This window comes from Hyperolius riggenbachi, chromosome 7 (assembly GCF_040937935.1).
Source record: "Hyperolius riggenbachi isolate aHypRig1 chromosome 7, aHypRig1.pri, whole genome shotgun sequence".
In the NCBI taxonomy this organism is placed as follows: Eukaryota; Metazoa; Chordata; class Amphibia; order Anura; family Hyperoliidae; genus Hyperolius; species Hyperolius riggenbachi.
The window spans coordinates 147,818,201-147,841,203 of NC_090652.1; the positions used below are offsets into that span (position 1 = coordinate 147,818,201).

At 43.5% G+C, this 23,003-nt stretch overlaps 1 protein-coding gene and 1 long non-coding RNA gene across 4 annotated transcripts in view; one reads left to right on the forward strand and one right to left on the reverse strand.

Annotated features, from left to right (window-relative positions):
- Positions 1–23,003, reverse strand: part of TMC5 (transmembrane channel like 5) — a 243,192-nt gene that overhangs the window by 23,199 nt on the left and 196,990 nt on the right. For all 3 annotated transcript variants that reach the window (XM_068244746.1, XM_068244745.1, XM_068244747.1), the window contains 4 exons: positions 21,368–21,463; positions 7,405–7,480; positions 5,212–5,345; positions 3,873–4,046 (listed from right to left, as the gene is read on the reverse strand). In XM_068244746.1, the coding sequence (XP_068100847.1) occupies positions 3,873–4,046; positions 5,212–5,345; positions 7,405–7,480; positions 21,368–21,463 (480 nt within the window). The remainder of the gene's footprint in view (positions 1–3,872; positions 4,047–5,211; positions 5,346–7,404; positions 7,481–21,367; positions 21,464–23,003) is intronic.
- Positions 7,763–11,182, forward strand: LOC137525685 (uncharacterized). The gene is made up of 3 exons (XR_011022972.1): positions 7,763–7,843; positions 9,920–10,673; positions 11,118–11,182. It is a non-coding gene; the product is annotated as an uncharacterized lncRNA (long non-coding RNA).

Sequence of the window (23,003 nt, forward strand, 5' to 3'; positions counted from 1 at the left end):
GGTGGATAGCAGATTCATAATTGTCAGAAAATACAGATTAATATGACATCTTGCATGAGTGCTTTAGGCTGTCCTGCCCTCGAGAAGGGTCGTACACCAATAACCGGACGAGTAACTGTTATGAATTTTATATCAGCACATTGGGCAGATTTTAACGAATGAGACTATATGATTTTCATAGCTGTGCTATACACGGTTTTAATTTAACAGACTGAAATCATAAACCACATGCATTTAAATCTGCCCCCAAGTGGTGCCAGGGTGGCTAGCTCTTCCGTGGACCCCTGTGGAGCTAGCTTCCTTTGGCTTCACTTGGAGGAAAGCGACCCTTTGGTGTGTTAATTATCATCTAAGGGTGACCAGCTACAAAAACTGTGAGGATCTATGTGATGATGATGATATGTACGGTAATATGCAGAACATAGAAGCCATATTTTTCATTTTGTATCATGTGTAGGGCTGAAAGAAGCTGCTACTTTGAGCTTCTGTATTCAGTTCCTCTGGAAGTTGGACGCTGCTAATTGGATCTCCTGTAGGCCAGAATAGTACATTTGCATCTGAAGGTGAACGCCTGTGAACAATAGAGCAAGGAAATGGCTCATTAGGCCACTAGCCAGTCACCTTTGATCTGCTGTCTCAGATGTGATTGTCTGTGAAACTACATTTGCATTCAGTTCCTCTGGATACAGGTAATGAGGTAACGACCCTCTATTCTGTCCTGGATCTTGCATCGCTTTGAACTTTGTGTATATGTAAACAAGCCAATATACCGGAGTCTGGGAACGTCAAGGGGCTAACAGGAAACTCTGGAATTTACATATGACAGCCTGCTGGAATGTTGAAAGCCTTGCTCAAAGTTGTCACCAATGTGTTTGTCACCTGTAACTTGGAGTAGGGAAGTCTTTTGATGTGTGTGCTAAAATACACTTTTCCATGTGGAAGTTAGATCTATGGGAGACTGGAATTAATTTTTTTTTTCACATTTAAGATTTTTATTAGGTTTTATCATAACATAAACAGGCGTTACCAAGACAAGTCAGGTACAGGTACAAGTAATAAGTAATAAACACGTAGTAATTCTTCATTACAAAACCCTTAACTTATTATTATAGCCCAGTGAAGCAGTAAGCATAAATTGAAGAATAGTTATTAAACATTAATTGAGTAAGGTAGCCATAACCATCAATGCAACTGTAGTAATAGTAAAGAAAAATTTACCAAAACTTTCAGAAAGGGAATTAAATTATGTCTGGAAATTTAATTCGGCTCGGCAGACGGTGATGTCACACTTTGGGGAAATTGCTTTTAGATTGGGGGACTGAGCATCCATTGCCCTGGGCAACAAATCGGGCTATAAGAGCCAGCAGAAGACCTTCACAAATCATCTTCTCCTGAGGGTAGCGCATCACTAGAGATGATCCCGATCGAATCGGAAAATTCGTGTCCCTCCACGGTTGGACATTTGCGCTGGTAAAAGTTCAATTTCCGTTTATTCCCGTTTTATTTTTAAGCAAATTGTCTTGTGTATCTTTGTAACTTTTATTTTGTAATTTTTACTTTGTTTTCTGTAAATCTTTTGTATATATTATTTTCTGCATTGTTCCACTTTTTTCTGGAATATTAAATCGTTATTTAATAAGTTTGACTTCTGCTGTACTAAGCTAACGCTCATAGCCTAGAGAGACGGCAGTGTACCTTGCGTTACAAGATTCAGTGCCTGATTGTGCCTTGCTACTGTACAATTGTACTCTGTGTGTGCGTGGCGTTCCCGTATTCGGCCTAAAGCGCAAAGCTGACCCGAATACAAAAACGCGGACTGCGTGTAGATCACTCGACAGCAGAGTGGAAGTGTCTAGCAACAGCTAGTGGTGGCAGTGAGAAGTGCTTTGAGGGGCGACAGCTTTGTTGTAGCTTAAATAAGGCTGCTCCCCTCTCGATCTGGTCAAACTCGCAGTCGGGAACCGTATCTGCAGGCTTGCCGCGGGGCCAGTTCCTGACAACAACCTTTGATGTATTATAGTAGGCTAGGGTTTCACACCTCTGTGTCACTGGCCAGTAAGGAATTCTTTTTGAACAAGTTAATTAACCACACAAGCCTTATCAGACAGCATACTTGGCTTTCATGAAAAGAACTCTAACACCAATGATTGCAACAGAGACCCCCCAGGCTTGACTGCCTGGTATCCATAGACATACAATCTAGATCTGGCAATGCAACGGCAATCGGTGCAGCAAACCGATTGCGATTGCATTCTCTTTTCTCACGGCTCTTCCGTGACACCCGTTTCCACAAAGAGTTAAAAAAATAAATAAAAATGCAACCTCAAATAAAGTATTTTATTATTCTTTAATAACCATAAATACCTTTAATTAATGATCTCACATCAATATCCTTCACAATGCTGCACTCCAATATAACTCTGGATATCTTGACAAACAACCATTTTTTTCTTTGAAATTTTAAAATTCATTTTCTCAAAAACTACGAGGTCTCTTTGAATCTTTTCCACTATTCCCCTCAACATAACTAGCAAATTTGGAGACAATAACATGTATGGGGGGGAAGGCTTTGCTTTTAATCACTAAAGTTGGTGGTAGTGAAATTTTGTTAATTGCGAGTAATTACAAATGGATTATGTGAAATCAATAACATTTGTAAATTGTAATTCCGAGTGATCCTAATTGCAAAATTTTACACAAAATGTAATGTATGCAAAATTAACACATTATGATCACCACTAATTCTGGCTATCCCTAACACTTGTCATCTCCTTTTATAAGCATAACACTCCAGTGGTGCTTTAAAGTTTATGAATCCTTTTGAACTTTAAATATTTCTGTATATTTGTGTATTTTGAGTTTAAAAGCTAAAAATCAGGTGATCAGTTTTCAATGTTTCACAGTTTTTGATCTTGAACTATTAACCTTTTTTTTGTTCCCTGCTCTAAAGATAGACACACACTTGTAGATTTTCCTATGCGATTCCCAGTAGACTCGAGCATTGGAATCAATTGTGCCAGAGATTTATGCCCCAACATATCCGACTGATCGTAATTTTGATTGATTTTGGATAAATACTGATCAAGATTGTTGATCAGACCATATGGATAAAATCAATCAGGCACAGGGCTATAGCAGTGGTATATCGACAGCCCATAGCATTAAGCCGTGGGATATCAACAGTCCATAGCATTGCACTGCATTGAGCAGTGCAATGCTGTGGTTCATTCGATTTTCAATATGTGCAGTGTGTGGAAGGAATCCATCCCTCTCTGATCAGATTCACATCAGAGAGGGATGTATATTTTGCCACATTAGGTGGCAATCTGTTAATGCACAGCTACCATTAGAAATGTTTCTCTGCCATGTTTTTATGTCCTATCAGTGAGAATTATGCTATAACCTGACTCAAGTCCAACTGCAGAGTACGTCATTTATGCCTGGGACCCACTGGATTTTGAAGTGCTCGCAGTTCACCGGTGATCTGCAGAATGCCACACCAGTGGAACCCTGTGGTGGTGGCCACACTTGCAGCCTTAAAAATCGATGCATGCAGCTTTTTGGGAGCAATCCTGGAGCAATTGCATCAGAGGCTGCAGAGCCAAATAGTGAGCTCTCTGGGAATCGTGGTCAAACTCACAAACTTCTGTGATTTTGGAAATCAAGGGTGCTTTGCAATCTGTCGCAAAGCACTGCTAGTGGGTGCCAGGCCTTACAGCCCTGGATTTACTAAGATTTTGTTGATGAATGAATGAAGGAATGATGTGCCCAGCAAGGTGCAGTACTCTGTGCTGATTAATGTGCAGGGTGCAATGCTTATAGGGATATTACTGAAGAAACCGCAAAAGTTACTGAGCAGGGGAGATACTTACAGAACAATCATGGTGAGGATGTAGAAGAAGAGAACACTTTCAACCAGGTTGTTGTAGATCCATACCACCCACTCTGCATTTTTAAAAACTTTAATGCTATTTATCCAGTCCTGAATGGAATCATATGGAGTGAGCAGTGTCCGGAAAGGGCCACATGTCTTGGAAGGGATCCGCCTAAAAATAATAATTATTATGAATAATACTAATAATACTACTACTACTACTACTACTACTACTACTAATAATAATAATAATAATAGTATTTAATAATATAAACATAGAGACACAATCACTAATGTAAAACTGCTACTTAAAGAGAAACCGTAACCAAGAATTGAACTTCATCCCAATCAGTAGCTTATACCCCCTTTCCCATGAGAAATCTTTTCTTTTTCACAAACGGATCATCAGCGGGCTCTGTATGGCTGATATTGTGGTGAAACCCCTGTCACAGGAAACTGTGAGGACCATCCAGTGGAGTTCCCCATTGATCCACTGATGTGACAAATCAAAATCTGTCATGCTGAGGTTGAGAACCCAGTAGGATGATTTGAGGATGCTTTTCCCAGAGCCCACTTATCAGTATAGCAGAGTTTTGGACGGGCTGTTGGGGGCCTACAGTCAAGATAGACAGACGATCCAAAGAGGATTGCATTTATAAGGATAGCTCATTATGGTTAAATATTGTTTTTAAAAAAATTAGGAAATTAAACTATTTTTTCTACTGTGTCAAGTATTTTTTTTTTTTTACTGTTTAACTACTAGAGGGAATGGGCAATGTAACTGGGTGCTCCCTTATCAAGAGGGGTTCCCAATTCAAATATGTCAACTCCTGCCCCTATGCTTCAACATAGGGGTAATTACCCCTCTTTCTCCTGGGCACCAGAGGTGGGGTTGAGGCCCTTTTCCTTGATATCAGGAAAGGGTGACTTGCAAGGTGCATTGAGGATTTCCAGCCTCCTTTTTGCAGAGTATCCCCACTGCTAAGGATTATGTGGGATGCTATTGTTCAGGCAGCAGAGGCCCACACTTTTCAGTTCAGCTGTCCTGGGCAATACCTGAATGCATTGGTAATATTTAAAAAGTAAAGAAAAAAATAAAATTTAAACATCTAAAAATTGTCTTTCTGTTAAAAGGATCTTATTGCCTAATTAAAAAAAAGTCACAAACAGGTTCTTTAAGTATAAAGTGTATGTATCATGTTGTGCTTGTTGCCACATGGGGTTTAGCAGCATTGAATATTAGCAGTAACATACTTTATGAGACTGTTTTTAATTTACAAGAGCGGCTTTCAAATAATTTCACTCTATTGGACTTTGAACTTGAAGTTTTTCTATACCTCCATACAGTAACACCAATTACGCAGAGCACTCCAACAAAAGATGGGAAAAACAGGAGAAAAATGAAGACTGTGGTCATCTGGGATGCTCTCCAGGCTCTCCTTGGAGGGGTGCAGTTCATCATCAGGCTCACCTACATGCAGAGAGAAGGGTCACTAATTTACATTTCAGTTTTAGAAGAAAACCAATAGGCTGAAGCATTGACAAGAATCTTTTATTTCTCAGTTTTGCCTGTGGGGAAAACCCTGTGCATCAATTCAGCCACATCCTTAAAATTAGGTCTCTCTCTGCCAGTTCAAACTTTCCAATATATATCAAATGATGTACAATGCAATCAGCACCAGCTCAAAATATTACCTTGGTTGTTTGTGCGTTTAAAGCAGCAGGGACAGCCATAGTATCCCAGGGGTAAAAATACTTGTTCTATAACATATGTATTGTACAGTCCACATTTTGATTTCAGTGAATTTTACATAGTAAATAAAGAGAAATCTGTTTCCAGGCATTTCCCATCTTTACTGCCTTTGACTGAAGCCAATCCTGATGTCATTTCCTCCCTAAGGACCCATTTACACTTAATCAGTTGCTCTCAGTTGAATGGACAAATGATTTTCAAAGTAAAGCCCATGTATCCCAATGGCTCAGTTCATACTATACGCGTTTTAACTGAAAGATTTTTCATAATGTACTGCTATGGAGAGGAAAAAAAATGCGTACCAACTGATGTGTATATGGGGCCCTACTTTTTTTTTTTCCTCCTAGAAACGGCACTGTCATATCTAGCTTGCTTTGTAAACACATGTGAGCACAGCATAGATGTATTTCAGCAGCTTCTGCAGAGGGGTGAGGTGTATCCCTTCTCAACCTCTAGCCACACTGAACTGCCCTCAGCCAATCATTGAGGAGCAGAAATGTGGGAGCCCCCCCCCCCCCTGGCAATGTACCAGAAAGAGCCAGGCGGACTAAGATAAGATTCATAAAAGCAGAAACATTTATGATACCATTGGAATGCTTGCAGTGCAGGGCCAGGATGTATGGCCTGCATAATAAAACATCATAGCAGTGGGTAAATGGAATTTGATTTTGTGGCTGACAATCCTGCTTTAAAGTTAATTACGGACATAAGATAGCTGCCTCCCAATCCACTCACCGCAGTCTGCCTAGGAGACAATCTAATGTGTGTCAGTGCTCCAAGCCTGTGCTAGACCTCCCAAGGCCATATCTGAAGGTTTGTTGCTTCTTAATCATTATAGTGTTTCTGGAGGTCTTGCATTCCTGTCTACCCTTCCACAAGAAATGTTAACAGTCAAGCTAAAGACAAGTAATTATGTTTGTAAAGAATGCCTGTAAAATTCTTATTTAAAAGAGGGAGAGAGCCTTCTCTGATTGGCTGACTATTATGTCTTGTCTGTAGGTAACATAAAGTGAAACTTCTTCAAAAATGTAGATCATATGCTCACTCCAACCTGAATTATCACAAATACCTTTTAAGAAGGCAAACTTTTGTTTCTCCTAACATTTTGGTAAAAGGGCTTTTTTTGGTCCTTTGTAGCCCCTTACACACTCCTAGTGGAGGGGTAGAGTTCTGGTTCACCATGAGCTTGCTGGGTAGTCTCTAACTGTTGGTGGCACCAGAAACCTCAAAAAGACTATAATTTACACTACTATAAAGTGGGTATGGGGTCTGCTAAAAGACTCATGTACTAATTAGCTAGTTCAGAGGTACCACCATGATCACCCCAATGATATAGCGCTGTATACACTCCCAGAGCTGCCTATTCAAGACACTAATGGGTTATCAATCCTGTTACACCACCTTTGTCAGATATTTGTTTATAATGGAGACGCAGATCAGGTCAAACATTCAGGTAGTGCTGGATTTGTTCAGAGAGAGAGAATTGCCAGTAAAAAAAGAGGAATATGTCCTAAAAAGAACTTCAGCACAAAGAAACCACATGTATAAAATCATATTTATGAGGGAACCCTGACCATAGCTTTTATTTGAAAAAAATAGGGCTTATAGGTGATCAGTACTATGTGACCAGATAAGATGCAGCATTATGTCAAGTAACACTTCTATTCACCACATGAATTCTTTCAGCAATAAGTCACTGTGGTATTAGGGTCAGCACATTAACAATACACAAACATGTCTGTTACTGTAATCACAGGCAAATAAATGCAACACTTACCTTCTTCACATAAAATATTATAAAAAGTTTGATCATCTGTATAATTGGTAGCAACGGAGAAAAGAAAATACCAATCCTGAAAATACATAAAAAAATATTTTGTAATTCAGAAGGCCATCCCTCTAGCTTGCAGTTATTCTAAAACTAGTATTCACTGTCAGAATGACTTAAGGGACACCTGTAGTGAGAGGAATATGAAGGCAGCCATATTTATTTCCTTTTAAATAATACCAATTGCCTTGTGTTATAATTTAAGTATTGTATGATTTAATTTGTAGGCCTCAGTTACTTGGACTAAGTTTAGTTGAAAGGCTTGATTCGCAGAGTCGCCTTTAAGGAGAGTTTCTCACAGAAGAGATGATGCAGTCAGTTACCAGGAACATGTTCCTTGTGGAAGGCCACAGGTCTAAACTGCCCCGACTGTTACGACGACAGAAAGGTAAACAAAGCCGATATTTACAAAACATTGCATTCTTTGTAACTAGGGTATAAAGTAAAGGAATATGAATTAATAAGGTAGGTCACATGCCCATGCCCGCCAATTGTAGGCTTGGAGGTATGGCTCAGATAATGTCACATTTAACTCTTTCCTGGTCGGTATTAAAACAGCCACCGGCCTACGGAGAGGCACTCTTTGCTTCCTGTGACGGCTGGCTTCAACCTTTTACTTTTATTTATTTATGTCTTGTCATCTTATCTAACTGTATGCTGTATATACTGTACGTAGTATAGATGTAACTTAGTATAGATACACAGAAGACCAAGACTGGTTATCCTTCACCAGGAAGGTGGCCAAGAGCTGCAATGCAAAGGACTTACTACAGAACAATCTGCTTTGCTAAGATGTAATGAAATGTACTGTCTTATCTGTTGACTGAATAAACTCCTAAACATTGAGGACGCCTAAGAAGTTCTATCTCCTATGCCAGTGATGGCTAACCTTGGCACTCCAGCTGTGACAAAACTACAAATCCCATCATGCCTCTGCCTCCCCGAGTTATGCTTAGAGCTGTCAGAGTATTGCAATGCATCATGGGACTTGTAGTTCCACCACAGCTGGAGTGCCAGGGTTAGCCATTGCTGTCCTATGCTGTTGCTGTGATGAGAGTCGTGTTTGCAGCGCTTATTAATGAGTTGCTGGTGCCGTGAAAAAGGTGTAGTGTTGTTGCCAATGGCAACCAACGTATAGTTTCTTACACCTTGCAGCCCTGCTGATCTATTTGGCTGCAGTAGTGTTTGAATAATGCTGGGAATACACCATACAATTTTCTGTGAGATTCTCTGTAAGATTTACCTGCCAGATAGATAAATTCCAACATGTTGGAAATTATCTATCTAACCATCTATCTGCCTAGCAATTAGGCATTGTTCTACTCAGCAGGAGATAACCAGAAGACAATGCACCAGAGATAATGACCATTCTCTACAGAAAATAATCTAATTATGCATTCTAACAGAAAATGTAATGCGGGAACTACACGATGAGATCCGGAGGCTCAATTAGCCGCCGGATCGACTCCTGCCGCGTCCCCGTGCATCCCCGCTCGTCCCCGCGGCTGTCCGGATCGATTCCCACTCGTCCCCGCGGGCACTTCCTTATCTTCCGCTTGATTCCCCACTATTGTCCGCCCGCAGGTATCGAGTGGAGAATCGATCCGGCAATCGGACCTGTCGGATATTATCAATCGAGCCATCAGCAGCTCGATTGATAATAAAAAAACGAGCCATGTATGCCCGGCATAACAGAAAAAACTAACAGAAGAATCTAACAGAAAATTGTATGGTGTATTCCCAGCATAACACCAAAAACAAGCATGCAGCTAATCTTGGCAGATCTGACAATAATGTCAGAAACACCTGATATGCTGTATGCTTGTTCAGGGTCTATGGCTACAAGTATTAGAGGCAGAAGATCAGCAGGATAGGCAGGCTAATGGTATTGCTTAAGGAAATAGATATGGCAGCCTTCATACCCCTTTCGCTTTAGTTGTCCTTTAAAAAGACACTGAAGCGAAAAAAAAAAATGATATAATGAATTGGTTGTGTAGTATGGTTAATTACTAGAACATTAGTAGCAAAGAAAATATTCTCATATTTTTATTTTCAGTTATATAGTGTTTTTTGATAACATTGTATCATTTTCTAATATTTGCAGTTTACACACTACTCAGCATTCTAAATGATTTTACAGAGCATGATAGTGAACTATTGACCTGTCCTCTGCAGAGAAAAAGAAAATACAGTGAATGACAGTTGAGGTAACAGGCTTTAGAAGACTCAATTACTCTTTTGCATACATAACAACTGGAGTTTCTTAACTCTTCCTGTACTGGAAACGATATTAGACTTATGTCTCTGCTCCTAATGTTTTATTTCTTAGCTGTACTACACATACAAATCATTATATCATATTTTTTCTTCGCATCAGTGTCTCTTTAATGAATCACCGGATGTAATACTCCCTGCTTTGCAATTATCCTATACATTTCTATTCTATTTATCATGTTTATTGAAGATCAAACAAAAGATACACAACTTGGGGCGTGGCCAAGATGGCGGAGTGAGAGGACGCGGGTTCATGAGCTCCGCTGCCTGACGTCCCGTATTTCCACATTGCTCTTGCTCCATCGACCTGAACAGGCATCTCCAACACCTGCACAGCCTCTATGACCGAGCCAGCCTACTGCGAACAAGAACCGACCGCGGCAGGGGTCATTAATACCGCTGAAGACGACCTCTGGAACCTTCCTCCGGGACCCTCCCGCCATACCCACATGGCGAACCGACCATCTCCCTACCCCACCACTATGGCGCAGCGAAACTCCAAGAAGGACAAAGCTGACAAAGGTGGGACACAAACCGATGCCCCAGCCACCCCGGCCCGGCCTAAGCAAACTGCTCGCGCTAAGTCTAACAAGCACGAGGAGACGGCGGACAAGAATGAGGAGGTGGCGGACATGGAAGCGGAGGAACCCGATACAGCCCCGAGCACGGTGGACTTGCTTGCTGCCATCCAGACCTGCCAAGCTGCCCTCACTCAGAAATTTGACCACCTTGATTCCAAGTTCGGCCTTCTTCGGGAGGACCTCGCTGTAAACCGGTCCTGGAAAGGCACGCTTCCGACACAGAGAACTTAGTCCGGGCTCATGACGCCGCCATTCCGCGCATGGATAAGCGTCTCACTGCTCTGGAACAATGAGCGGTGGACGCAGAAAACCGGAACAGGCGAAACAACCTGAGGCTGCTGGGCCTCCCGGAGGGGGCTGAAGGTAAGGACGTCTCCTCATATATAGAAATGTTGCTTAAAGAGAATCTGTATTGTTAAAATTGCACAAAAGTAAACATACCAGTGCGTTAGGGGACATCTCCTATTACCCTCTGTCACAATTTCGCCGCTCCTCGCCGCATTAAAAGTGGTTAAAAACAGTTTTAAAAAGTTTGTTTATAAACAAACAAAATGGCCACCAAAACAGGAAGTAGGTTGATGTACAGTATGTCCACACATAGAAAATACATCCATACACAAGCAGGCTGTATACAGCCTTCCTTTTGAATCTCAAGAGATCATTTGTGTGTTTCTTTCCCCCCTGAGGGGGGAGTTCATAGCAGAACCACAATGGGACCTATAGGCCAATGTTGGTTAAGGCCTATCACTGTTAATGTTTTAATCGTTTTTCTCTGTATTGACCATTTCTCCACTCTTTCTGATACAGCTCTAGCCGGGGCCTGGCTTGACTCGGGTGCACGCTCCGTGCTTTACACCACGCAAACACCAGGTGGTAAATATGTAATATCTATTATACTGTGTGAAATATTTATAATATACCTCCAAGATGATTAAACTATTACTGTGGAACGTCAGGGGCTTAAACTCCAAAGTAAAAAGGTCTCTAGTATTCAACTACCTTAAGAGTCACAGCCCTCAGATCTGTGTCTTAACGGAAACCCATCTGCACGGCAGTAGAACACTTGCACTAAAAAAAACGTGGGTAGGGCATTACTCCATTGCTACATACTCATCCTATTCTAGGGGGGTTGCGATCCTTATACACAAAAAAGTTCCCTTTCAATTGATTCATCTCCACATTGATGAATTGGGTAGATATATAATAATCCATGCCTGTATATACACAGAGGAGATAGTATTGGTGGGACTATACAATCCACCTCCGGCAAATTTATCCTTGCTTAACCTTCCTGGCGGTTCGGGGTAAGCCGCGCAGGAGGTTTTCTCAGGCCCTGCTGGGCCGATTTGAGTAATTTTTTTTTTTGCTGAACGCAGCTAGCACTTTGCTAGCTGCGTCAGCACTTCGATCGCCGCCCCGCGCTCGATCCCGCTATCCGCGTCGCAACACAGCCCCCCCTAGACCCCTGCGCTGCCTGGCCTATCAGCGCCAGGCAGCGGCAAGGGGTGGATCGGGACTCCATCGGAGGCGATCGGCGGGGCTGGGGGGATGCCGCTGAGCAGCGGCTATCATGTAGCGAGCCCTAGGCTCGCTACATGATTTAAAAAAATAAATAAATCAAAAAAACGGCTGCGCTGCCCCCTGGCGATTTTTAATATACCGCCAGGAGGGTTAATGAAATCATGAGCAAAGTAGCTAAATTCCCAACGACTAAAATACTGCTCTGCGGTGATTTTATTATGGTTCTCTCCCCCTCTATGGATAGGATGACACCTAACCCTAGGGACAATTTGCTACTATACAACTGGGCACAATCCTACAAATCATTAGATATGTGGAGGATGCACAACCCTCACCAACCAGGATATACATGTCATTCAACATCCTATCATGCATTGTCAAGAATTGATCTGTTGTTGGCCTCTCCCTCTATGGCTGTGCTGATGGGCCACACTAAACTACTGCCCAGAGGCATATCGGACCATGCCCCGCTTGGAACCACTTTACTATTATCAGCAACCACGCCCAGACCCCTTTGGAAACTCTCCCCAGGCTGGATTGACCACGATTTCGTAACACTTAGCATGCAACAGCCTTTGGCGGAATACTGGCAATTTAATAGCCTTTCCGCTGCCCCCTCAGTGGTATGGGATGCATATAAGGCAGTTGCCAGAGGAAACTATATTAAAGTAATATCGGAAGCCCGGTTCCAGGACAGAGTTATTCTATTTAATGCAGAACAGGCTGAAGAAGCAGCAGAAAAAGATTTCCTCAATCATAAATCTAAAAGCGCATATGACAACTGGCAGGTAGCGCTGGCACATTTGTCTAACAAACAATTAATAGCTTCCTCGAGGGTTGAGACAGCGCGCCTTCTTAGGATATATGAGCAGGGAGACAGAACGGGCAAGCTTCTGGCCTATCTAATAGGGGAAGAAAAACAAATATATCATATTGGGGCCATCAAAACCCCTACTGGTGACTCACTGACTACATCAGAGGGCATCAATGAGGAATTTTTACACTATTACCAAACCCTATACACATCAGACGCAGACTATACAGCAGCCCAGCTGGAGGGATACTTGGGGAAAATATCCTTTCCGGTGTTGTCCGCCGATGACAGAGTTTTCCTGGAGGCGGACATCACTAGAGAGGAGATACGGGATGTCATCAAAGGCCTACCTATTCTAAAACACCAGGGGTTGACGGGCTACCAGCTGAATTTTATAAAAAATACAGCAAAGATATAGTCCCATACCTGCAAAAGACATTTAAACATATCCTTGAGAATGATAGTCTCCCTGGGTCCATGTGCGAGGCTCTAATCACGGTTCTCCCAAAAAAGGGCAAAGACCCTACCCTATGTAAGTCATATAGACCTATCTCATTGCTAAATCAAGACTATAAAATACTGGCAAAAATACTATCTGTTCGATTGAATATGATAATTACAAAGCTCATACACCCTGACCAATCAGGATTTATTCCTGGAAAGGGGACGGACATTAATTTGAGAAGGCTTATGACTAACCTGGCTATAACTCATGATCAGACCGGGGATCGCATTATAGTATCGCTTGATGCGGAAAAGGCCTTCGACGTGGTGGACTGGAATTTCCTATGGGGAACACTCCTTCATTTTGGGCTGGGTGACAAATTTGTCGGCTGGCTTAAGACCCTTTACACCACGCCGAGGGCCAGAGTACGTACAGGACATACAGTCTCGGTTCCTTTTTTCCTTTCCAGGGGTACCCGTCAGGGCTGCCCGATTTCGCCCACCTTATTCGCTATGGTTGTAGAACCACTTGCTATACTCCTGCGAGCTAGCGCATTGGTTGGGGGCCTTGCATATGGTACCAGGGTAGAAAAACTTTCGCTATATGCTGATGATCTCTTACTGTATCTCTCAGATTCTGGCCCCTCTTTGGTTAATGCTCTAGGGATCATTAAAGAATACGGTACATTCTCAGGGTTCAAGGTAAACTGGGACAAATCTACCATACTACCGTTAGATGGGCAGATACCAGTACAACCAGCTCCCACTCCCCTTCAGTGGGTCGCAGAATTTACCTATTTGGGTATTAAGGTCACCAGAAACACTAACGATTCTTATAATCTTAATCTAGACCCGATCTTATCTAAACTCCAGCAGAAATGCAAAACGTGGCAGACGCTCCCTTTATCCCTACTAGGCCGTGCTAATGCTATTAAGATGAACATGCTCCCGAAATTTTTGTACTACTTTAGAAATAGCACTGTATATATCCCAGCCAAATACTTCCATTCTTTTTATAAAGCGGTCACGTCACTGTTATGCCACCCTAAGACTCCGCGTATAGCACTATCTACTTTGCAACGAGACCAGAATAGTGGAGGCATTGGGTTACCAGACTTTGAACACTATTATTGGGCTTCAGCTGCAGTCACTATTAGATGGTGGTTTGAGCAGTCCCCAACCAATCCAGCAACTGCCTTGGAAGCAGAAATAATGGGATCTTTCTTAGCACTTTCCAGCCTACCATTTAGAGGGAGCAGACAAATTCCTAGAGCCACGCCAAATATGTTAGTAACTGTCAAGATATGGGGAAAAAATAAATAAAATCTCTCAACGGCCCGGACAGATATCCCCCCATACCCCACTGTGGATGAACCCATCATTACATGAATTCTTAACAGTGCCAGACCCCAAAGCCTGGGCAGATTATGGGATTTATAAATTAAAAGATATAACAGATAATCACCAAATAAAATCCTTTGCCACTCTCAGACAGGATAACAGTATCCCCTACAGTATGTACTTTAGGTATCTGCAGCTGCAACATGCCTTTAAGGCACAATTCCTCAGGGGGGGGGGGCAGTAGAACACTATTGGTGCAGACCCATACCACTGAGGGGGAAATCATAAAAAAGGATCTGGAGCATGTTGTCTCTGTGGTATACAAAACATTCCCTTCTAAGGGACAGGCTAAAATAGACAAGTTATTCCGGTCGTGGCAAGCAGATATTCCTAGTTTAACTTTAGAAACGTGGACACCGGCGTACCTACCGGGGATGCGACCCCCTCAGCCGCAGGGGGGCCCGGGGCTGCTCTGGGGCCCGCTCACTGTGCGTGGGGGGAGCGCTGCTCTGGACCCCCCAGCAAGGTGCTCAACTGGCCGCAGCATCTAATAGACACTGCGCCAGTTCATTCCCCGTAGCCCCGCTCCAGCAGCCTGCATAGTCTCCGGCAGGCAGAGCAGGGCTACGGCAAGATGGCCGCCGAAGAAGCCCTACACTGGAGACTATTTGTGTCTCTAGTACAGGGCTTCGGCAGCCATCTTGCCGTAGCCCTGCACTCTGCCTGTCAGCGCGGGAGATGAGCTGCAGGAGGACTCGGGGAGCTGCGAGCCAGATGCCGGGAGAGGAGAAGACTTCTGTCAGGTAAGTGAATTGGTTTTTTTTCACAGGTGCATTTTTTTTTCTAGTGTCTGCTGCCTACATTGTGATTTTCAGGTGTCTGCTGCACACATTATGATTTTCTGGTGTCTGCTGCCTACATTGTGATTTTCAGGTGTCTGCTGCCCACATTACGATTTTCTGGTCACTGCTGCCCACATTGCGATTTTCTGGTGTCTGCTGTCCACATTACGATTTTCTGGTCACTGCTGCCCACATTGCGATTTTCTGGTGTCTGCTGCCCACATTGCGATTTTCTGGTGTCTGCTGCCCATATTACGATTTTCAGGTGTCTGCTGCCCACATTACGATTTTCTGGTCACTGCTGCCCACATTGCGATTTTCTGGTGTCTGCTGCCCACATTACGATTTTCAGGTGTCTGCTGCCCATATTATGATTTTCTGGTGTCTGCTGCCCACATTACGATTTTCAGGTGCCTGCTGCCCACATTACGATTTTCAGGTGTCTGCTGCCCACATTATGATTTTCTGGTGTCTGCTGCCCACATTGCGATTTTCAGGTGTCTGCTGCCCACATTACGATTTTCAGGTGTCTGCTGCCCACATTACGATTTTCAGGTGTCTGCTGCCCACATTACGATTTTCAGGTGTCTGCTGCCCACATTACGATTTTCAGGTGTCTGATGCTCACATTGCGATTTTCAGGTGTCTGCTGCCCACATTACGATTTTCAGGTGTCTGCTGCCCACATTGCGATTTTCAGGTGTCTGCTGCCCACATTGCGATTTTCTGGTGTCTGCTGCCCACATTACGATTTTCTGGTGACTGCTGCCCACATTGCGATTTTCTGGTGACTGCTGCCCACATTGCGATTTTCTGGTGTATGCTGCCCACATTAGGATTTTCTGGTGACTGCTGCCCACATTGCGATTTTCTGGTGACTGCTGCCCACATTGCGATTTTCTGGTGACTGCTGCCCACATTGCGATTTTCTGGTGACTGCTGCCCACATAAGGATTTTCTGGTGACTGCTGCCCACATTAGGATTTTCTGGTGTGTGCTGCCCACATTATGATATTCTGGTGACTGACTGCTGCCCACATTAGGATTTTCTGGTGACTGCTGCCCACATTACGATATTCTGGTGACTGCTGCCCACATTAGGATTTTCTGGTGACTGATGCCCACATTGCGATTTTCTGGTGACTGCTGCCCACATGGCGATTTTCTGGTGACTGCTGCCCACATTGCGATTTTCTGGTGAACTCTGCCCACATTACGATTTTCTGGCCCACATTACGATTTTCTGGTGAACACTGCCCACGTTACGATTGTCTGGTGAATGCTGTCCACGTTACGATTTTCTGGTGAACGCTGCCCACATTACGATTTTCTGGCCCACATTACGATTTTCTGGTGAACACTGCCCACGTTACGATTGTCTGGTGAATGCTGTCCATGTTACAATTTTCTGGTGAACGCTGCCCACATTACGATTTTCTGGTGAACTCTGCCCACATTACGATTTTCTGTCCCACATTACGATATTCTGGTGAATGCTGTCCACGTTACAATTTTCTGGTGACTGCTGCTCACGTTACGATTTTCTGGTGACTGGTGCCCACATTACGATTTTCTGGTGAACTCTGCCCACATTACGATTTTCTGGTGAACTCTGCCCACATTATGATTTTCTAAAGGCCCACATTACGATTTTCTGGTGAACTCTGCCCACATTACGATTTTCTGGCCCACATTACAATTGTCTGGTAAAATGCTGCCCACTTTACAATTAATTTACAGTGAAACGCTGCCCCATTACGATTATTTGGCACCTATGGGGGGGGGGGGGGGCATCCAAATATTCGCAGGGGGGCCCAGTGATTTCTAGTTACGCCCCTGAACGTGGAATAATATTCTGGGATACTTTGTCACGACGGGCGTAGCAGCAAGGGACCGTCTTATTGCCCTTAAATTCCTACACAGGAGCTATCTCTCACCAATCAAATTATGCAAAATTGATCCCGCTGCCTCGGGTAGATGTGGTAGATGCCAGCAACCAGCCGCAGATTTTTTTCATATGGTGTGGCTCTGCCCACGTATATGCTCCTACTGGTCACAGATACACGCAGAACTTCAGCGAGTATTTGGAACTGCTTTCGACATGAACCCTGAACATCTTCTATTGGGATGTCTAGCCGAAAACACGCTTTCTACACATAAACTGCAGGCATACAGGTCCCTTGTTGCATACGCCAGAAAGATGATTGCACTCAGATGGAAACAAGCCCTAGCTCCCAGCAAAAAGGACTGGTCCTCCTATGTGCATAAAGAGTTAGCAATTATCAAGCCAATATATCTTAAGAGAAAATGCCCTAAAAAGTTCAAGAAAATGTGGTCTGGTTGGATTTCGCATTACAAACTAAAGTTTGAGGATTAAATACTGTTACATGGTAAAGAAAAGGAAAAGTCCCCTGGGTGTTTGTGGGGAGATGCACCTAAGTCATGCCACCCCTTTCTTTTGTTCTCTCTTTCTCCTACATCTCAGTCTAGAGCGATAATGTACTCTATGGGCTCGATTCACAAAGCGGTGATAACCCAGTTAAAGACTTTAGGCGTGATAACCATTTTTATCATGCCTAAACTCAGTTTAGGCATGATAAGTTTAGGCATGATAAGTTTAGGCATGCTAAGTTTAGATAAGTTTAGATCGCTTGCAAAGTCCCGCACGCAAAGCAGCGCCATTAAATTCTATGCAAAGTGCACCAGACTTTGCTACCGCAAAACTTTTGATCAGCTGTGCACTGCGGTTCTAACCCAGTTGGTGCTTAAACTTATCATGCCTAAAAACTTATCACACCTAAACTTATCACACCTAAACTTATCATGCCTAAACAGAGTTTAGGCATGATAAAGGGCTTTTCACCACGGTGCTAACTGTTAGCACCGCTTTGTGAATCAGGCCCTATGAATCCGCCCTGGAATGGATAATGGTCATGTTAATGTTATTGTTGTTGAGTGCTGCCATGGTTGGCTGGCACAGTTGTATTGTTTATATAAAAATATGAATAAAAATTATACTTTAAAAAAAAGATACACAACTTGAAAATATGTTACATTAACTACCTGCGGGCTGAGCGAGTACGAATCTACGTCGGGCAGGGGGCGCTGCGGTTCTGACCGGACGTAAACTCTACGTCCCATTGACCGCGCGCCCCAGCCCGTCCGCGTCGCTCGGTCCGCTCTGCCCCCGCCGCAATGTGATGCCCTGCCGCCTCTATGACGGCAGAGCACTGTGAGCCGGGCAGGAGCCGTTTCATAGGCTTCTGGCCCTGTCATTTATGTAAGCCGTTCCCATTGGCTTACATGGAATGACGGGGTCAGGAGCCAATGAAAGCGGCTCCTGACCGGCGCACAGCACTCTGCCGTCATAGCGACGGCAGAGAGAGCAGCCTGCGGCGGGGACAGAGCGGCGTGTCCGGCGGGAGCGACGGTAACTTGCGGCGATTCGTCGGGAAGCGGCGGTTTGCTGGACCAGCACCCTCTGGTCCTTAAGGGGGCAGAGGGTGCTGGTCCTGAAAGGGTTAACAAGTCAGCAATATACCTTTGTTACTTTCTTTTTTGTTTTTAGCAGAATCATTTCCTTGACAGTTTCAAAACAACATTGTGTAGTATTGTAGACATTGCAGCCAACTTATACCTAAATCTACATGGAACATGTAATATATTGTAGGCCCACGTCTAAGGCCTTGTTCACATCATTTAGCGCAGATGGCTGTGCGATCGGAACACAACGTGTCCAATCGCACGCCATCTGCGCTACTATGCGCTGCGCTGCAGATCCCATTCATTACAATGAATGGAATCTGTGCTGCAATTCCCAAAAATGCATGCAGCACGCAATAGCGCTGATGGGAATGCTAGAAGGGCTGTCTATGCCCTTCTACCGTTCTTGCGTGTCGCACACTATACGCGCTGCCAAAATGCGCACGGCAGCGCGTATAGTCTGAACGAGCCTTAAGGCAACATCACCCTGCTCATTCTAGAACATAGATCAAAAGCATTCTCCTGCAGGTCTATCTAGTAAGAACCAGCAACAACATCAGATGGAATTCCAACACAGAAATCCCCAAAACAGTAACAGAAAATCAAAGACAGAAAGTTACATAGTTATTTGGGTTGATAAAAGACATATCTCCATCAAGTTCAACCAGAAAGTCAGAGGTAAAAAAATAAAAATGAAATAACGGAGTGAAAGTGTCCAATGATAATAATAATAATAAAAAAAGTACAGTCCCCGAAAATAAAGCAGCTTTAGCTGCTCTCTTTCTTAACCAGATGCCCCCACCATTCAGGCATCAGTGGTACATCAGCAGAATGAACCAGTACCATGTCATCCCAGTACAGGCAAGCTCTCATGGCATTATGTTACAGTATTCTTCAGAGCAATGAAATTCATCCCAACATGTCCATGTCTTCACCATCTTTTCTACTTGATCATGAGCAATAAGGACCATCTCTTCAAGATCTCTACTGTTGTTGTCATGCTTTTCTACAAGGCTGGGATGAGGGCTCTTGCTGCATTGATCATATGTGGCAGAATAGTTTTTTTTATAGGATGATGTAGATAGTTTAGAGTTGTGCAGTAGGTACGGTATGTGTCTGGAGAATAGACCACTGATCTTACAGTGGTTTGCAAAAGTATTCGGCCCCCTTGAAGTTTTCCACATTTTGTCATATTACTGCCACAAACATGAATCAATTTTATTGGAATTCCACGTGAAAGACCAATGCAAATTGGTGTGCACATGAGAAGTGGAACGAAAATCATACATGATTCCAAACATTTAAAAAAACAAAATAACTGCAAAGCGGGGTGTGTGTAATTATTCAGCCCCCTGAGTCAATACTTTGTAGAACCACCTTTTGCTGCAATTACAGCTGCCAGAGCATGATGCTGCCACCACCATATTTGACAGTGGGGATGGTGTGTTCAGAGTGATGTTCAGTATTAGTTTTCCACCACACATAGCGTTTTGCATTTTGGCCAAAAAGTTCCATTTTGGTCTCATCTGACCAGAGCACCTTCTTCCACATGTTTGCTGTGTCCCCCACATGGCTTGTGGCAAACGGGACTTCTTATGCTTTTCTGTTAACAATGGCTTTCTTCTTGCCACTCTTCTATAAAGGCCAACTTTGTGAAGTGCATGATAGTTGTCCAATGGACAGATTCCCCCACCTGAGCTGTAGATCTCTGCAGTTCGTCCAGAGTCACAATGGGCCTCTTGACTGCATTTCTGATCAGCTCTCTCCTTGTTCAGCCTGTGAGTTTAGGTGGACGGCCTTGTCTTGGTATGTTTACAGCTGTGCCATACTCCTTCCATTTCTGAATGATCGCTTGAACAGTGCTCCGTGGGATGTTCAAGGCTTTGGAAATCTTTTTGTCCAGCCAACCCCTGAGTCTGTTTATATGTATGAAACACATTTGCATGCCTAACAGGGAAATGTTTTAATAAACTGTATTGTACACAAAGGTCAAGCCTGTATGGCAAAGTGTGAATAATGAAATCTTTTTGTAGCCTAAGCCTGCTTTAAATTTCTCAATAACTTTATCCCTGACCAGTCTGGTGTGTTCTTTGGACTTCATGGTGTTGTTGCTCCCAATATTCTCTTAGACAACCTCTGAGGCCGTCACAGACCTGCTGTATTTGTACTGACATTAGATTACACACAGGTGCAATCTGTTCAGTCATTAGCACTCATCAGGAAATGTCTATGGGCAACTGACTGCACTCAGACCAAAGGGGGCTGAATAATTACGCACACCCCACTTTGTAGTTATTTATTTGTAAAAAAATGTTTGGAATCATATATGATTTTCGTTCCACTTCTCTCGTGTACACCACTTTGTGTTGGTCTTTCACAGGGAATTCCAATAAAATTGATTCATGTTTGTGGCAGTAATATGACAAAATGTGGAAAATTCCAAGGGGGCGAATATTTTTGCAAATCACTGTATATATTTCACCATGAATTCAAACTTGTCAGGGATGACTACATGCACATTTTTGTTTCAGATCTATAATAGCAGACCTTTTACGTTCATGTGTGACATACTCAGTGTTCATTAGGGAGAAGTAAAACATTCAGATACATACCATGCCAGTGTCTGTGCATATATCAAATCCAGTACATTTCTTGCTATATCAAACTCCGGCATTCCTAACTTTTTACAGCAATGCATCCCGATTATCCTGCAGGAAAACATAATATTAATCCAGTAAGTTGCATTGTCTCACCTGTGTTCAGAGCATAGCAAGATCATCTACAAGGAAACCTAAGCAAATGCCTGGGACCTAAAGGGTATCAAGGAGCCAGGCGACCACTTTCTCTGACCCTACTACTACCTTATATTATCAAATGACTATGGGGGGACCTACTATCTTGCCTTAAGCCCAGTTTCATCTTAAATGGAACTGAGGAAAAAACTATATGCAGGCCGGCATATTTATTTACTGTTAAACCAGTTGTTCAGTCTTGCTGATCATTCTTGCATTATTAGTGTCTGAATAACACACCGGTATCACGCATGCAGCTAATCTTGTCAGATTTATGTCAGAAACATCTGATCTGCATGCTTGTTCACGGTCTATAGCTAAAAAGTATCAGACGCAGAGAATTAGCAGGGCGGCCAGGCAACATGCATTGTTTAAAAGGAAATAAATATGTCAGCTGTGGCGTAGCTAGAGATCATGGGGCCCCATAGCAAAACTTTCATGAGGTCCTCAGATTTAGGCACTCTAAATCAATGGCACCTGTTTCGCCTACCCTATGAATATGAGATAAATAGTCAATTTACATTCTCTTGCAATTAACACTGCGCATAGTTCATGGGAACTGATAGTCAGAAGGTGGAGAAACACAAAAAAGTTCTTGCTAAATACATTAAGTGCCCACTGGGCCCCCTATGTTCCATTGTCCCATAACAGCTGCTATGGCTATTGCTATGCCCCTGTATGTCAGCCTCCGTAGTTCTCTTATTTCAGGTTCCCTTTAATCCTTCTTTTGTTCAGAGCTCTGGACAGCTGTTGACAACATGGTACAACACAAAGGCCAGACTTTTTTGAATTGGCCACCAAGGACTTGCATTGGTCCACATCATTAGGTCAATGAGAAGCACTGGTTATTTAGTTCTGGGGAAGCAACAGGATAAGGCAGCAGGGTTAATTCTTTCCCAATCCTTTATGTTAAATGGGTAAGGTGTCATAAATGATTCTTTTTCCTATTTACCTGGATCTCCCCAGAAGTCACTAGAGCTCAGCAGTCTTGTTAGCAGCAGCAGCCTTTCTTGCAGAGGATGCAGTGTTGTATAGTATACATGTAATGAATAGCGGAGATGCCGCCGCATGGGCAAGCGGCAGGGCGGCCATCTCCGCGTTCCAGCCGGCAGTTTCTGTCGCGCGGCTACATGCTGCTGGTTCGCCTGGTCCTTCTAGTTCACACAGATGGAGAGCTACGCGCACGCGCCAGGCGACAGGACCTTTATGCTGCCAGAAGGGGAGTCAGCTGATCAGGCCGATCAGCTGACTCCAGCTATGCTCTGGATTGGCTGGGTGACTGGGGCGGCGCTGTGGAGCACTGTTAGTATATATAGGGCTTGCCTGTCACTTGCAAGCGGTCTGCTGTTGCGAACAGTTACGTGTTAGCGCTCAGACCAGAGTCAGATCCCACAGTGTGTTAGAACCAGCCGGAGCTGGGAATTCACACTGAGTCAGATTCTTTTGATAGTTTAAA